At 38.6% G+C, this 18,139-nt stretch overlaps 1 protein-coding gene across 2 annotated transcripts in view; it reads right to left on the bottom strand.

Moving 5' to 3' along the window:
- The window catches only part of LOC306864633 (divergent protein kinase domain 2A), a 35,248-nt gene that overhangs the window by 8,104 nt on the left and 9,005 nt on the right, over positions 1-18,139 (bottom strand). The window contains exon 2 of one of the 2 annotated variants that reach the window (XM_079408758.1): positions 16,757-17,631. The exons of the other annotated variant lie outside the window; for it this stretch is intronic. Within the exon in view, the coding sequence (XP_079264884.1) occupies positions 16,757-17,410 (654 nt within the window). The 5' untranslated portion in view covers positions 17,411-17,631. The remainder of the gene's footprint in view (positions 1-16,756; positions 17,632-18,139) is intronic. 2 annotated transcript variants of the gene reach the window in all.

An 18,139-nucleotide genomic window follows, 5' to 3' on the forward strand; every position in this document is an offset into this window, starting at 1 on the left:
GAGTCTCATTAATATTTCACCATACACATATTATTTAAAAACATACAATCAGTAAAAGGATGCAGAATAAAACAGCTTCTGTTCAGTCCGAGAGCTTTGTGTTACCCACTCTTAAAATGGTAATGTAGAAGGGGAAAACACAAGAGGTATCTTCATGCGGCTATATTATGTATGCTATTTTTGCTGTATGTGTATTGCACACAGTATGCGAATACTGAAATTTGGGGTGATGGCAGTACTCCTGAGATGCTATTGGGTCAGTATCACATAACACTGTCCAAATCTTTTTTAATTTCTTTTGTAGTGTTTATGTTGGTTTTGAAAATGTTTTTTAGACATTAAATTTAACAGTCTAATCATCAAGTAAAAGTTTATATATTCCTTACACCTTGAAAAGATGGAATGTACACATCCTAATCAATTTCCAAAAATAAGTAAATATTTTTTAAATAAATAAATAAAATGCCACACACATTCTATCAGCGGTGTACATGCAGAAGCCAGACAGCTTTGAAGCTGCACTATTAAGGTTGGCCTTTAGCAAAAAAAGACCTGTGTAAGGAGGCCCTAAGGCTGTTCGGCATCACATTTACAGCCACTTTTATGTAGTTCATGCAGCAGCAGCTGTCAGTCTGGGACTCAAAGACGGCTGCTGAGTGGACTAGGGCCAGTGTGAGAGAGAATTTTGGGCCAGCTGACAGAACTGTCAAAATTTGGGGATGGCACTCCACTGGAATATGCTAAATTCTTCCTGTGCTGACCAGATGGGGGTTAATGGTTATCAGTTAATTGTTTTAACATGTGAAAATACAATATTTTATATGATAAAAATATGAAAATAAAATAGAAAATACAATACAACACAACACATGCACACACTACTGCTCAGAAGAGTTTGACAAAAATTATTCAGCAAGGATGCATTAAATTGATCAAAAGTGGCTACAACCAAAGATTCCTTTTTTAATCCTGAAAATAAAGTACCACTGTTTCCAGGAAAGAAAAAGATAGCAGCACAACTGGTTTCAATATTGAAAATAATAAGAAATGTTTATTAAGCAGCAAGCCGGCATATTAGAATGATTTCTGAAGGATTATGTGACACTGAAGACTGGAGTAATGATGCTGAAAATCCAGCTTTTCATCACAGGAATAAATTACAATCTAAAAATATTTTAAAAAGTCTTCACTGTATAAATTAAATCTAATAAATCTGTGTTAAAGCTACAAAAGTGATTTTTCTCTGTTTTGTTGTTTGATTAATATGACACAGAAAGCAACAGGGACATTAAACTGATGTTTTTGTTATCCTCTTTCTTTCTCAATTGTTTACCAAACTGATTTTTTACAAGTATACTTGCAGAGACATGCATTTTGACATAGTTTCACACATGTGCCATTTCAGGCACAAATAGCAGCATAAGTGAATTCCATTGAATTCCATTGCATCGCACCACTCGTGTCCAGTGGTGCGATGCGACACGACAAAATGCAACAGAACCCGTTATAATCAGTGATGCTGTGTAATTGACTGCGCTCTCCTCGATGATGCTGAAGTTTCAACAAAGGATAAATGGATTTTCCAGCACTGAAAATCGCTTGCAGTAGCTCTGCTACTAAATTTATTTAAAAATGGATATCTCTTGTGTGTGAGCAAAGAAAACGATCAGTATAAATTAGGGCCGGGACTCGATAAAAAAAAAAAAAAATCTAATTAATTAGAGGCTTTGTAATAAATTAATCGCATTTTAATCGCATATAAATATTTGACCTGAGAACAGTGAGAAGTAAGTTTTTTCATATGGATTTTTAAATTTCCCATCCACAGGGCCAACCAAAGCGGTCTCATCAGCTTCTTTGTCCATGTTCACTGTGGTTTGTTTTTGTCTGAACGCTAGTTGGTGCTCCAGTATAATCGGTCCGCCGAAACTCATCCAGTGAGAAACGTTCCACGGTGCGGTTAAAATGCGTTAAATAAATTTAACGCGTTATTTTTGTGTAATTAATTAATCTAAATTAACGCGTTAAAGTCCCGGCCCTAGTATAAATATTATAATCAGTATAGGCCTACTAAATATCACACATCCTGCGATGTGACTATCGCGGATGTGCACATCGCGAGATCGATGAGGAAACTATATATTGTGCAGCCCTAGTAAACAGTTATTTTATATTGTAATGAGATTTACCTTTTAACTGAATTTTGATCAAATAAATGCGGCCTTGAGCAGAAAAGACTTAATTTTTTTTTATAAAAATCGTACTAACTCCAAGTGTTTGAACTGTATTTTTATTATTAGTAGTAGTTGTAGCAGTAGTAGTAGTAGCTGTTAGAATGACATTATGACTGAAATATAATTTTTGTAACTCATTTAAATTTTTGCCACTGTCATGTTAGCACACTCTTGAACACAGTATATCTGGAGAAAAAAAATAAATAAATACAAAATAAAAAAAAAATAATATATATATATATATATATATATATATACACACACACAAAATATTTATCATCATTAAATTCCCAATTCACCCACTATTTGGTGATTTTATGGCCTCTTTAAATGGCTTCACAACAAACATTTAAATAATTGCCAAATAATTTAGAAAAAGTTAAGTATTTCAGTGTTTTAGCCTACTGATGTTCTGCAAATACTCTGCTTATTTGACGTCCCCCCCAATGCGCTTAAAACTCTAATCCAGTATCCAGGAGTTATTAACGTTACCGATGAGGCGTTAAAGTGGCAAAATAAATTGGAAACTGGGGTCTCATTTAACATTGACTAAACTTTAATATTAATAAAAAGAGGTGCTTGCGTGGAAATCTTTCCCTTTATCTTTCGCTCTCTTTTTATTTATTTTTTATTTTTTAAGCAGCATCTATTTTATGAGAGAGAGAGAGAGAGAGAGAGAGAGAGAGAGAGAGAGAGAGAGAGTGAGAGAGCGAGAGAGAGAGAGAGCGCGTGTTAATTGGTGGCATTAAGAAGTGCTGCGGGAGCACAACTCCACCTACAGTGATACAGTGGCCGCTCAGAATGATCAGTGGGACATTTCCATTCTTATCCAGACAATAACCAGTGGCTTTCTCCCTCCACTGTCATTTCTTGAGAGGAGCCATATTCAATATTACTCTTTTTCCCTGAAATTAACTTGCTGCTTGCTGTGCCCTATAGCAGCTCACATGGATATTTTTGTCCTGGAGTAAATTAGACCATCTATCAGCCTATTCCGATATTTTAATCTCCTTATTGAGAGGTTTGAAAATTGTTTAGTTGGTTATTTTAATCAATTTTGATAACGTCCTTTAATTTACATTTAGTAGCAGCTACTTCATTTCTTCTATATACCAAATGTTATACATGCAACTGAATTGAACCCATATGCATGCACACAGTCTTGTCTTATTTCAATGGTTTTTTGAAATGTGCAACTCAGGAGCCCAATTAAAATCTTGTAAAACCAACAGGAACCCCAATCCCATTTTTAATCACAGTCCTGATAATAACCGTAACCACAATGGCATTTAGAATATAGCTACATATAATAACAACATAATAAATAAGGTATTAAGTATTTGTGACTTGTGTAATATTTATTTTGGCAAAATGTCATACTTATTTAATAAATCATAAAAATGGTCAAACCGGGAGGATGAAAAAAAAAGAGAGAACAAATGGAGAGAATGAGACAGAAACCGGTGTTCCCAGCAGATCTCTAGAGAATCTAACCCTGCTGAAAATGAAACAGCCTCAGACAAATGGTTTTCCTCCAGAGGAGAGGATGAAAAGAGTAAACCTGCAGTTTTTACAATGTCATGCCCTTCCAAACAGCATCTCGCATGAGAGCAGCTCTGTTGTGTTCTTGTGTTTGCAAGAGTGGATCTTTGGGTCAGATAACAATTTGCTAAAACTATTGTTGATCAATGTGATTTCTGCAATCGGACCCCACACATGTAAAGACAAATAAATGTGTGTTAATTGGATTTCTTTGACAAGTTTTGTCAAATAACTACAATTTGTACTAATATACAGAGACAGTTCACCCAAATATGACTTTTTTAATGTGACAGAATTGGTGTCATTTGATGTGCTTCAGAGTTGTTTTTCCATAGTGGGTGACATTTGTTTATATTCTTATCTGTAAATTCACAAGAGTATTACCATTTTTCAAAAAGGTTTATCCTGGCTGTAAGCGAGACCCTATTAAACATCAAAGACTTCATTAAATCACTGAGTGCATATGTGTATTAACCACAGAGTGCAACAGAAAAAAAGTGTCATAATCTGAACTAAAATATTTGTTGAGGTTTAACATTTACTATATTTTTATTGAAATCCTTCATGTAATGACCATTCTACTGCTTATATGTTAATTATTTTGTGACTATGTTTTACTTATTTTTTTAATATTTAAATCAGTTGAGTCCATTTTTCAGGATTCTCGGATGAACAGAAATATCCAAAGGTACGGTGTACATTTTAGGACATCCTCAGAACTCAGTCATAAAATTATTAGGACATCCTCAGACCTCAGTGATAAAATTAAACGGTGTCGTGCCTCAGACTGAAAGGCTTCAGGTGTACATTTTAGGACATCCTCAGACCTCAGTTATAAAATTAAACGGTGTCGTGCCTCAGACTGAAAGGCTTCAGGTGTACATTTTAGGACATCCTCAGACCTCAGTCATAAAATTATTCGGTGTCGTGCCTCAGACTGAAAGGCTTCAGGTGTCAGGAAAAACGACATCAGGTCTCATACAATTAGGCATCAGGCAAAACGTACTCAGATTAAAAGGCATCAGATTAAAAGGCATCAGGCGAAACGGACTCAGATTAAAAGGCATCAGATTAAAAGGCATCAGGCGAAACGGACTCAGGTAGAGTGTGACGTGTCGCGCTGCCCCGCCCCATGTGACGTCACACGCACGCGTTTCAAAACAAGTGGTGTGGAATGGTTGAGGATGGCGGAAGGAGGTAAGCCGCTCCTGATATATTCTAACAGTTTCAGTTAAATGTTAAACTAATGGGGCGGGGCGAGGCAGCGCGACACGTCATACTCTACCTGAGCCCGTTTCGCCTGATGTCTTTTAATCTGAGTCCGTTTCGCCTGATGCCTTTTAATCTGATGCCTTTTAATCTGAGTCCGTTTTGCCTGATGCCTAATTGTACGAGACCTGATGTCGTTTTTCCTGACACCTGAAGCCTTTCAGTCTGAGGCACGACACCGAATAATTTTATGACTGAGGTCTGAGGATGTCCTAAAATGTACACCGTACTAAGGTCATCCATCTGAAATAAAAAGCTTTTGTACATACATGCATACATACAGTATTGGAACAGTAAAGACAAAATTGCTCTGTTGGCTGTGGAATCAAGGCTTTAATGACTACTGTTGTTTTCTCAGCCGATCAGGTAGTTGGTGGTTGCTGGTGTCGCTGATGGTTTTCAAACTCTTGATTTATCCATGCCCTTTGTTTTTGCTTCTTTTCTTTTAGCATCCAAATTGCTTGCTTTTCTCTCAAAGTCATCTCCCTCATCTTCATCCTGGTTTGTGTGTCATCATCGAATGCAAGATTCAGAATACAGAAGTAATGGATATAACTGATACGACACATTCCCTGCTTTTAATATCTGAAGAATTAATGCAACAGGACACAGCTGATCACTTAGAAAGACCTGTGAGGCAACTGTTCCAATACTTAAGGCCAAAGTATACTTTCCTTCCGCCTTCCGTGCATCATCTGCATTACGTCATTTTCGTCATCAAGAGAGCTCGCACCCAGTCCGCGTACAGCAGCGCATGCGCGAGGTGAATGTCGAGACAGCGCAAGTCAACTTGGTGGTCCTGCACGTGTCGAGCTCGTCCATCCACACTCTTCTGTGTCTGAGTATACTTTGAAAGCTGCGCAGACGCGGTTGTCGCGACACGGAACGGAGCGCAGAAAGTGAAGTATACCGGGCCTTTATGCTCACATCAGATAGAGGGATGAAACTCTAAAAGTGCTGAACTTCTTAGCTGGTAAAACATGTGTTGAAACGGCTAATAATAAAATGTGACATTCTGTAGTTTTGTCTCATATTCATCTTTTAATCATATTTGTAAATGTCTTGACTCCACAGCCAACAGAGCAATTTTGTCTTTACTGTTCCAATACTTTTGGAGGGCACTGTATATATATATATTTTTTTTCTTTCTTGGGGGGGTGGGAGGTTATACAAAGTAACACTTTTATTCAGCAAGGATTCTTTCAATTGATAAAAAGTGATGATATGTATAACATTTATAATATTTACATAATTCTAATGTTACAAAAAATGTATATTTATGCTGTTCTTCTGAACATTCTATTCAAAGATACCTGAAAAAATATATATTATGAAGTTTTCATAATAATAATAATATATTTGAACCGCAAATCAGAATATTAATGATTTCTGAAGGATCGTGTGAATGGAGTAATGACGCTAATAATTCAGCTTTGAAATCACAGAAATAAATTCAATTTTAAAATGTATTCAAATAGAAATCTTTATTATTATTATTATTTAAATAACTTACTGTTAATTTAATTTACTGTTTTTGCTGTACTTTGGATCAAATAAATGCAGGCTTGGTGAGCAGAAGAGACAAAAACAAACAAACAAAAAACAACAAAAGCATTAAAAATCTTACTGTTCAAAAACTGGTAGTGTACATAAATTAATTTAATAACTTAATTATCCAATTTTTGTTTATATTATGATGAAAAATAAGACTGTATTTTTGAGCCTGGTTGACTTTCTTCTTACAGGATAAATGTTGTGACAGACTAAGAAACTTATTTTTAAATGCAAGTACCTTCTCTAAATATAACCATTATGTTGGGATTTGTTTTTGTCAAAAATATATTTTAATTAATATTGTATTATCTGAATGATAGTATTAACAACATGCATGAGTATTTTAGTTTAATGGAGAATTTGTATTCAATCCACCATTCATGTGGAACTCCAATTACAATAATCTGCATTTAATACATTTTGTTAAACAAGGGTATTGCTGGGCAGCTATGTAAAATCCACAGCACCTACAAAATATGATTGGCTCTCACGAGAGATGCTGGAATCTTTGAATTAGTCAGATACGGTTAGAGAGTGTGTACTGTAGCAGCCATATCACCCTGTAGCCCAAGACTGGTTGCCTACTGAAGCTAAGCAGGGTTGAGCCTGGTCAGTACCTGGATGGGAGACCTCCTGGGAAAACTAGGTTGCTGCTGGAAGAGGTGTTAGTGAGGCCAGCAGGGGGTGCTCACCCTGCGGTCTGGGTGGGTCCTAGCGCCCCAGTATAGTGATGGGGACACTATACTGTAAAAAGCACCGTCCTTCGGATGAGACGTTAAACCGAGGTCCTGACTCTCTGTGGTCATAAAAAATCCCAGGATGTCCTTCGAAAAAGAGTAGGGGTGTAACCCCGGCATCCTGGCCAAATTTGCCCATTGGCCTCTGACCATCATGGTCTCCTAACCATCCCCATATCTACTGATTGGCTTCATCACTGTCTCCTCTCCACCAATAAGCTGGTGTGTGGTGGGCGTTCTGGCGCACTATGGCTGCCGTCGCATCATCCAGGTGGATGCTGCACACTGGTGGTGGACGAGGAGATACCCCCCTTACTATGTAAAGCGCTTTGAGTGCCTAGAAAAGCGCTATATAAATGTAACAAATTATTATTATTATTATTACTGAAGTTCGAGATGGCCCTATGATACGTGACTAACATGCCTTTTAATTATTCCGTATAAAATGCAAATATAGGTAAAAATGTCAAAGGTGAAATTGGCTGGAAATATGCGCTGATGTTTAATTTAACAACATGGCACGAACATCATTAAGCAGATGTTCTTGTTAGTGCTTCATCTTGTCCTGTACTGGATCAGTCACATAATTAATTTGTTGGCCCAATAAAATTTCCATCACAAACTTCTTGCTGTTGGCTTGTCTGCCTGTCTTGTAATGCTGCTGTTCTGTCAACCAACACCTGCTAACACATTAAAACAACCCTAACAAATAATATGGTCCCACTATTTCATTGCTCTAGTTTAAACATCTTCCTGTGTCAGCCAGAGTCCTTTTTATAACACACTTGTATAATAAAAAATTGTGCCAATAGCAGATTCTCTGCTGGAGCAAAACCCTCTGAAACCAGGTGCGCAATATGCTGATACCATATCACAGCAGCGTTCTGTCTATAAGCTTTGCAGACCCAAACCATCTGAGAGAATGAACTCATGGACGGACTAAATATTAACATTACTATAAATTCCCTTTTCATTTGAGGTGTAACATAAGGCTTACATAAGAAACGTTACGTTCTGTAAATGATTTATTTGCGATACTATGCCATTTGTCAGCACATCTATACCAGTTACAGAGGGATTCAGGCAAGCAGATCCAGAACAGCTTTGGCACCTAAGATCTATTGCTATGAATCATCATTATTGTTTTGGGTTCTCAATATTTGGTTGGTATGTGGGTGATTGCATGCACAAGAATGACACTGAAAATGACACTGTATTGTATGTCAAATTTACTTGACTATACCAATTTAAGAAAAATAATTGTAAATTATCTTTTTATGAAGCAAAGCAATTTTTAAAAGTCCACTGAAAACACATCTCACTTTACTTGGCATAGACAGAGTATGATACACGTTATTGGGCAATATGCTTGCACAAACTAATCAAAGTGAAAATTTCTGAGAAGTTTTACTGTTCCATTTGTTTTCCCCATGCTTGTTCAATTCTGCATTTGACACTTGCCGCTTTTGTGCACATATACTAGGGCTGTGCAAATAATCAAATGCGATGATCATGCGCCTCTCGTCAATAAAGCCGTTTCTGTGATTCGTAGTAAATCTCCACCTGTTTTCAGATGGAGCAGCATTTAATACACAGAGCCATAGTTCAAGTCAAGTCAAGTCACCTTTTTATATATAGTGCTTTTAACAATACAGATACAATAACAGTATTAACAGTATCAAATTGGAGGATAGTGTCAGTAATGTATAAAAATACGATTAAACACTCAATTTTCAGGAATTCAGTGATGTCATTGTCTAGCTCAGTTTAGTTTAAATGTTATCTGTGAAATCAAATTGACGATAATCGCTAGAAAATAAGTGTCCCCAACTGAGCAAGCCAGAGGTGAAAGCGGCAAGGAACCAAAACTCCCTCTGTGACAGAATGGAGAAAAAAAAAAACAACAAGCTCCGCAATATCGCGATCATAATCGCAGACGATACCTCGCCAGTAATGAATGCGATATTGGGTAGCTTGTCAGTGAACTACGGCTTTGTGTATTAAATGTCGCTCCATCTGAAAACAGGTCTTAGGGCAACTTTGATGAACTTTATTTATCGGGAAAGGGGATCGGGAAAAGTCCATGAGCTGGGACGCCCAAAGCACAACTGCACCATGCATCGGCGTGCTGCCCAAGAGTCTATCAGCACAGACTGAATAGTAATCATTTTAAATACTGCCAGATCCACCAAGTTGAAATCTGTCATGGTCATTTAGTTCTCAACACAATTGTTATTGAGCCAAATATAGCTTTAGAGCTGCAGTAAAAGACATTAGCTGATTATCTGATGGGAAAAAAGGCAAACAATTGGGAACTGGTAAAACATCTACTATAATATAATGAAAATTGTATGATATTTATGTTACTTGCAAAACACGTATACACAATTACAGCATCTTCCAGTCTGGTAGGGGATGAGTTTTAGAATTAGGGATCTCATTACCTTGGCATGCAGATGTGTGCGTTTACCCAAATATATGTTAACTGCACATTACAGACAACAGTAATTAGCAGTCATGCCTCCCAGTGTTTCACGTGTAACCGTCACTAACCGCCTTTCTCACGTAAAAGGCTCTGCCAGGGTGTGGTGAAATTCTTCACATTTTCTCCAGTCGTTAATCCCTAGAATCTGTAACACACATGTCAGGACAAGCATCTAGCACCAATTCAGATGAAGAGTGAGTGACGAAATGCTACAGAAAATGCGGAAAAAAAAAAAAACCTATGTGGATGAAAATATCCTCTCGCTGGCTGTGAAACATATTACACAGTCTGATAAGCCAATTTAAAGGGCTGTTGAGGAAGAACTAAACGCAAGTTGTTTTGTTCTTCACATTAAACGACTGCCCTTTTCCCTCAAACCCCGTCTTTGACCTGCAGTCTGCCACGCAGGCGTGGAAGCAGAACACCCCCGTCTGGCATTTTGCTTGGCCATTAAATTTTAAAACAGAGTCAGTCTACAGAGAGAACTCGTCCCTGCGGGGTGCCGTGCTTATTCTGCAGCTTGGCTGACTTTTCTCCATCCCTTCCCCCAAAATCTCCCTCTCTGCATCCCATCCCAGATTACAAACCACCAATCCACCAGCTGAGGACAAGAACGAGTGAAGAGAAGGAGATATAAAATGCTGAAGATTTTGTTCTGTATACTCAGTCTACTGGCCTATTTTTGAACAAGCACAAGCAAGGTCATTAAAGGCATACATATAGAGTTCATTCAACAAATTTAAATTATGTCATTTAATCATCAAGTTGTCAAACCTGCATGAACGTCTTTCAGTTGTTGAACACAAAAAGATGATATTTTGAAGAACATTGGTAACCAAAGAGTACTATTGGTAACCAGATGGTAGCCACTGACTTTCATAGTATGTCAATAAATTAAATAAATATTTACATACATACATAAATACTATGGAAGTAAACAGCTACCATCCTATGCCTAAAATTATTTTGATGAGATAATTTTGGAAATAGATTGTGTCCCACTGAGTTAACCAATCTGTGTACACTCAAACAAAACCCCTCTTAGCTGTACTAAATACAATTATGTAACAAGTTATGTAGTACACCTTAATGTTACCTCTAAAATGAGAACGGGTCACGAAACACCTGTGAGAGACACTTGCAAAATGGCTGAGGTGGTGAGAAGACATCTGTTTCTTATTGTGCAGCTGGACCACCATAGACTAGACAGACTACATCTCCATTTAGAAGGTGTGAGTTTTATTAGCTGACAGGATTGCAAAAGTGTGGGAGGCACCAGTGACCACCAGAGCAGAAAAAGAAGTTGGCATTCATTTTCTGCAAGGGCATCATCCTTGAATTTAAACAACCACCACCACAAAAAAAAAAAGACTGTGTGCTTATGAAAACTGACTCATTCCATAAAGCAGCACACATGGTGTTCTTGAACCTGTCTTGGTTGTCTTTTTACGGAGTTACCTCAGCTGAGGTCTACAAAGAAGTTACAATAGTTGTTTGTTGTTGTTTTGAGCATAAACCTCACTAAATTTAGTCATTGCAAAAGGGTAAGAAAATAAACTTAATGCAAGATATATTTTCTGAAAAGAAGTCTTAATATCTAATGCAATTTTGCTCCTTGTGTAAATGTTATTATTATGCAATGTTTAAATTACCTGCCTAGCCTGCAAATACTCATAACAATAGTAGAAGATAGGGAAGAGAAGAAAAAAGCTAACTTCTCCATGAACAATCTGAACGGGATTATTACTGTTATGGTTTACAATACACATTCAGCAAACAATGTGCAAATGCAGTGGCTTACACATCATCTGCTAATTGGCAATTGATCGAAACCCTTTAATGCAGTTTTTATTTAATGCTATCTTTGTTTATCAAAACCCTGCCCTCATTTGACTTCACAATCCAGAGGGAGCTTTCAGAAGTACCGTTTTGCCATTTATTCTCCAGCTGAACTCACAAACTATGTCAGGTGCAGGGAGGAGCGTCTCAACAAGCAACCATTCTGGAGGCAAGCACTGCACCCTTGACTGCGTTAAACCCACAGGCCTGTCATGTCCTGTTGTCAAGCTGGCTGAGCAGGCAGAGCCTATGCTAACGCGGGGGCTGTTAACAAAGTACCATGCTCCTGGCTAAATTTGAGCAAGGTCACCTAAACCAGCCTCTACATCTATCGAACATGACCTCATGCATCACAGCTTCACAGACAGAAGATAAAATGCAGGGAACGTCGGCTTATGAAAGTGTGAATTAATAACCATCTCTGCAAAGAATGTGGGTCACAGAATCTCCTCAACCTACTCAAGAAATCAGCAGAAAACAAAGCATAATGCTGCTTTAAAGGTTAAAATCTGGCTGCTTGAAAGAGGAAAATTTTACAGTTTATGTGAATAGTGTAAAATAAACAACGGTTGGCTTCAGCATTTCATGGCAGGATTGTGTGCCTTTTAAAACAAAGGTCTTTCATATCACATGCGATTCATTATTTCTGGCCATCGTAATGCTTTCTAAAAATATTTATTCCTTTGGGATGAATTGCTTTCCACGTGACTTGCAGCACCATGAATTGAGCGGACAGAAAAGGGGAGTGTGTTGTGGGCCAACCTTACAACAGCGCTGAGGATTGGTTTCCACTGACAAAAACAGGTCGGTTTTCTCACACAGCTGAGAGGAAGGGCCGCTTTCCTTCCAGAAACCTCACAGTAGATTGGAAACTGAAGCAGCGGTGAATGGCGTCATGGTATTTTACAAAAATACAGAGTAAAAGAAGTGGGAGTGAGAAGTTTTGTGAGAGAAAAACTAGTTCTGCTTGAATTCATTCTCAGAAAATGAGGTGATTATGGATGGCTTAATTACAGTACAAAAATATTCACAACATAAGGAGGGGAGTACCAGAAAGCACTATAATATTGCTATGCTAAATTGACATATACCACAGGAGTACTCTGGATTTTTTTTTTGGACTTGAAGGATGCACATTTTGTGGTATTCTTTAAAGGAACAATCCACTTTTTTTGAAAATGGGCTCATTTTACAACTCCCCAAGAGTTAAACAGTTGAGTTTTACCGTTTTTGAATCCATTCAGCCGATCTCCGGGTCTGGCGGTAGCACTTTTAGCTTAGCTTAGCATAGATCATTGAATCGGATTAGACCATTAGCATCTCGCTCAAAAATGACCAAAGAGTTTCGATCATTTTCCTATTTAAATATTGACTCTTCTGCAGTTACATCGTGTACTAAGACCGACGGAAAATGAAAAGTTGCAATTTTCTAGGCAAAATGCCTAGGTATTATACCTTATTAAGCAAGGTAATAATAAACACACTCTCATAAACTGTCTTTTTTATCATACTGTACGCAGGTTTGTGAAGTCCCCGAGACTAGATTCTAATTGTATTCATTGTATGTAGTTAACACATCTCTGTTTAATGCTGGCACACTAAATGAAGGTAAATACATCAAAATATTGCTCACATAAATAGTTTCAATTAGGGGTGTGCACAAATAGTCGAACATTCGGTCTGTAATTATTATTCGAACAATAAAAACACTATTCGAATTTTACTATGTGTTAATTTGCTGGCCGTAAATGCAGGGAATCCATGATGAATCCTAAGCAGTTATAACTACATGCACTGGGTGGCGCTGTGGAGCGTGTTAAGTTGATAGTATTTGATCCCAGAACGTCGTCATCTGCCTCGCGAAGTTTGGATTTACTTTGATCTAAATGATCTTACTAAATGATCTGACAATGTAATTCTGATCAAATGAATTAGTGAAACTGATTTATCATACTATCACCACCACAATGAGAAATCATGAAATCCAAACACAGTCGACTGAGGAAAGACAGCTGTCCATCACTGCATTCACGACTGCAGGTAAGCGCAGCTGTACTCCGATTGAGCCGAGAAGAGAGTTTATCTGATAGTGAAATTATCTTCAGACATATATAAAGTTTTCTCGAAGGATAGTGGTTTAACACAAAGCGCTAAGAAACTGTTAGCACACGTTATCTTTGTCAGCGCGTTCTTATAGTTATCAGACTGAGGAAAAAACTTTCACCCTAGCATGTGCATATTATTGTTTATAATATTCAGTACATTCTGTACTGTAGCCTAATTGGAACAGTCCGCTTGATTTTTCAGTTTGCTCTGCTTGATCTTGAATGCTTTTTTTAATGTATTTTGTGTTGTTGTTGTTTACACGATTACCAAAATAAAACCTTGCGATATAATGTAACGTTGTTGTAGACATCAGCAGCCATATCATCCTGCAGCCCAAGACTGGTTGCCCACTGAAGCTAAGCAGGGTTGAGCCTGGTCAGTACCTGGATGGGAGGTGTTAGTGAGGCCAGCAGGGGTGTGGGTCCTAATGCCCCAGTGTAGTGACGGGGACACTATACTGTGAAAGCACCGTCCTTCGGATGAGATGTTAAACCGAGGTCCTGACTCTCTGTGGTCATTAAAAATCCCAGGATGTCCTTCGAAAAAGAGTAGGGGTGTAACCCCGGCATCCTGGCCAAATTTCCCCATTGGCTTCTGACCATCATAGCCTCCTAATCATCCCCATACACTGATTGGCTTCATCACTCTGTCTTCTCTCCACCAATAAGCTGGTGTGTGGTGGGCGTTCTGGAACAATATGGCTGTCGTCGCATCATCCAGGTGGATGCTGCACATTGGTGGTTGTTGAGGAGATTCCCCCCTTCTATGTAAAGCGCTTTGAGTACCCAGAAAATATGCTATATAAATGCAACAAATTATTATTATTGTTGTGTAATGGCTAATCATAAGCTTGTTCAGAAATCGTGACAAAAACTTGATCATTAAAAATAACGTCTTTCTCATTAAACCTCATTTAAATAAACGAATATTAGAATATTTGTTTTTTATGAGCCCGAATATTCGAATGCACAATTTTTGGAAAATGCCCATCCTTAGTTTCAATGTAGTAGTTACTTTTCGTTAGTACATTTTAAAGCACTGGTCTCAAACTCAATTCCTGGAGGGCCACAGCTCTGCACAGTATAGCTCCAACCCTAATCAAACACACCTGATCCAGCTAATCAAGCTCTTCAAGATCACTAGAAACTTCCAAGCAGGTGTGATTTGGAGCTGGTTGGAGCTAAACTGTGCAGAGCTGCGGCCCTCCAGAAATTGAATTTGAGACCAATGTTTTAAAGAAACAAAGTACCTTTTTAGGAGTAGAGTTCCTGTAGTTTAGGTACTTTGAAATTGTGTGTTGCCAAACGATTTTAAAGAAGCTTCCTCGAACTTATCCACCTTTTTCTTTAATGTGGAAGTAAGCATATGGGTGAGACTCACGGCTCATTAACCGCTATAGGTAAATAATGAGGAGAATAACAACACGCAGAAAATGGTAAAACTGTTTGCACTACAAACCATTGTGATCATAATTAAGATGCATTAAAATAATATAAGACAAACCAATTTTCAATATCAAGCAGCAAAACAAACTGTTTTGTACAGCTAAAAATAGCTGGACGTGGATGAGACCAGAAGCTAGACCCATAGAATTTACAAATGGCCACGCCCATTTTTACAGCAAAAAAAAAGTTGGATATATATGGATGAGTAAATATATGATAATTATGATCTGCTACCATCACTGTACCCCCACAGTAGTTTCTAGCACCGCAAGGTTCACAACAATGAAAGTCTAGCCTTATAAAACAACAAGAGCATCTTCCCTGAATTGGTATACACTAAGCATAGATGCCATCAATTCTTTATGAGTTGGTGCACAACCACTCATTTCCTTCTGTTCTTGAAATATAAAAAAAAAAATTATGTTGTTGTTTTTGTGCGTGTGTGTGTGTGTGTAAGGAACAGCCAAAGGCACTAAACCACCCTTCAGGGTCTCCCAGAAGCTCCTCTGGTGCTTGTCCAGGTTATCCAAAGGAGGGGGGGGGGGGGGGGGGGTGATAAATCACAGGGTGCTTTGAACTGATATGTAATGGCATTACAAACTTTTTCTGGATGGCAAAAAGAGAGGCACTGCAGAAGAAGCAACAGAGAGTGAAAAACAAATAGAGAGACAAAAGAGGAGGGCGCCAAATGACAGGGACCACACACAACTAATCAGATTTTATAGATTGGGCTGATCTCCTCTTTGTTTAGCAAATGCCAGAGGGTGTCAGGACCTTGTGATGGATTAGAGGTCAGCAAGACACCGAATGTCTTCACAGGCCTTCCTTGTGTTCTTTTGTTGTTCTGGGCATTTACCAGCTGCGGTCAATGACAAGTGAATTTGAAATTGATCGTCCAATTGCAAATAAGTATTGAAAATTGGTCAGATAGTGGCCCTTATTATCATTGCCATGTCAAGATTGCAAGTAGCATGGTATTGCCAGGAGAAAATATGCTGGAATGAGGGCAAAAACAGTACAGAGTCTCATTAGATACATTATAACTGTACTGATAGGAAACCAGCTTATTCTGTAAGGCAGCGTATGCGATATCTTCAAGCTCTTAAGGCGATAAACACAGTTTTAGAAATAAAATTTTAATGACCATTAAGTTTTTGAATAATTCAGAAATCTTTAAAATATGCATTAAGGCAAGACAAACCCATCAGCTTTGGCTTATAAGGCTGCAATTAAACACTTCCCAATTGAGGTCCTTCAAGATTACTGGGGCAGGACTTCAAACTCGAGAATTGTGGCTTGCAAACTACGCAGTCAGGAATGGAAACAGAGAAGCAGGGAAAGTAGCACACCCTATAATTTACAGCGGCATTTTTTAACCTATTTGCAGCCCACCAAACTGACAGGTTCTATTCGACTTGAGGAATTATCAAAGGCAATTCAAGAGCATACGTAATGATCTGGCTTTTATAACCCAGACGATATATTACAGGCCCAGGGAGACTGTCAGAGAGAGATGGGTTAGAAGACAACACAAAAAAAGCCTACCTGAAGCACTAAGGGTTCTGGATTGAAAGCCAAGGTCATCAACAGCTGCATCCTTTCTGTGTCCTTAAGATTCTTGAGGAGGAAGCTTCCAGAGTCCTTTGTCTCAGCGTACCTCCTGACTATTCTGTCCAGCAGTCTTTGGGATGGACAATGAACAAGGTCTGACCAGCCTTCCACAACGTCTGGGGTTAGGAGTCTGACGTCCCCATTAAGTCGGGCAAACTCAGTCTTGTACATGGCCTGGATAAGATCGCAACGAGGTCGACCTGTTGCCCGCTTGCAGATCTTCTGGTCAATATCAGTAAGCTCTTGATTGGAGCCCAAACGCTTGAGTACAATCCTCCGAGTACCCTCACGAGGCTCCCCGTACTGGGCAAAGAAAACGTTTTTCACATTGAAGACATCCAGGAAGCGAAGCCGACCCCATGTCTCGAAGGATATTTGTCCATTCATGAACTTGCGACACCAACTGGTGCCAAAGCAGGCTGGGCACTTGTTGAGATTGATGAACCTTCGGTCGGTGAGTTCATTCTTTTGGAAAGAGGCAAAGAGGTTGTGTGTGTTCATCAGCAGGATGACAAACAGCCCAATGACAAAGAGAAGCTTCAGACACCGGTACAAACGGCCAAGCTTGAGTGGGAGGAAGCGCAGCATGTTCGTGCACTAGCCAGGCAGGGCAGGGGTAGAGGGTAAAGGGGGAAAGGGCAATGAATAGTGTCAGGGACTCAATGGATCTCCATCACTAGTGCTGACTCATCACCTGAAGTTCCCATAGGGGGAAAAACTAGCAGAGTCCCCTCTTGCAAGTGATCGCTGGTCTAAGACATCATCGCATTGCTCTGGAGTGCACAGTGCCGATGCATATAAAATCTGGCCTGCAAAGAAGCACACAAAAAAGAACAAACATATTATATGAAGTTGCATTTTACCAGCGTTACAGCATGGAACAAAGAACATGCCAATTTCCTATTACGGACAACTTCACACCATTTGAACAGCTACTTTCCATTTCTCCCAGCCTGAAATTTCTTCTTTCCCAAGGTATAAACCTCTAAGCAAATCCAAGATTGTGTGTTGTTTTGAAATGTTTAACAAATTGGAAATGTTCAGGTCATTTGAGCGAATGCATTGCTTTCCGAACTGTAACAAGATGGATTTCTGCCAGACCAATAAACGGCGAGACACTCTGTGCTGGCTCATATTTCCCTCAGAATAGCTGCTAACAACTACGGATAAAAAAAGAAAGTTAGTTTAAAAAACTGAGGCAAAAGTGAGTGTTTTAAAAAGTGAACAAACATTAAGAAAAATACAGCACCTCTGAAACAAAGTATGTTACAGAAACAGTTAACCATACTGCTTGTCAAAAACAAAAGCAAATGATCT

Source organism: Barbus barbus, assembly GCF_936440315.1.
Source record: "Barbus barbus genome assembly, chromosome: 46".
Classification (NCBI taxonomy): domain Eukaryota; kingdom Metazoa; phylum Chordata; class Actinopteri; order Cypriniformes; family Cyprinidae; genus Barbus; species Barbus barbus.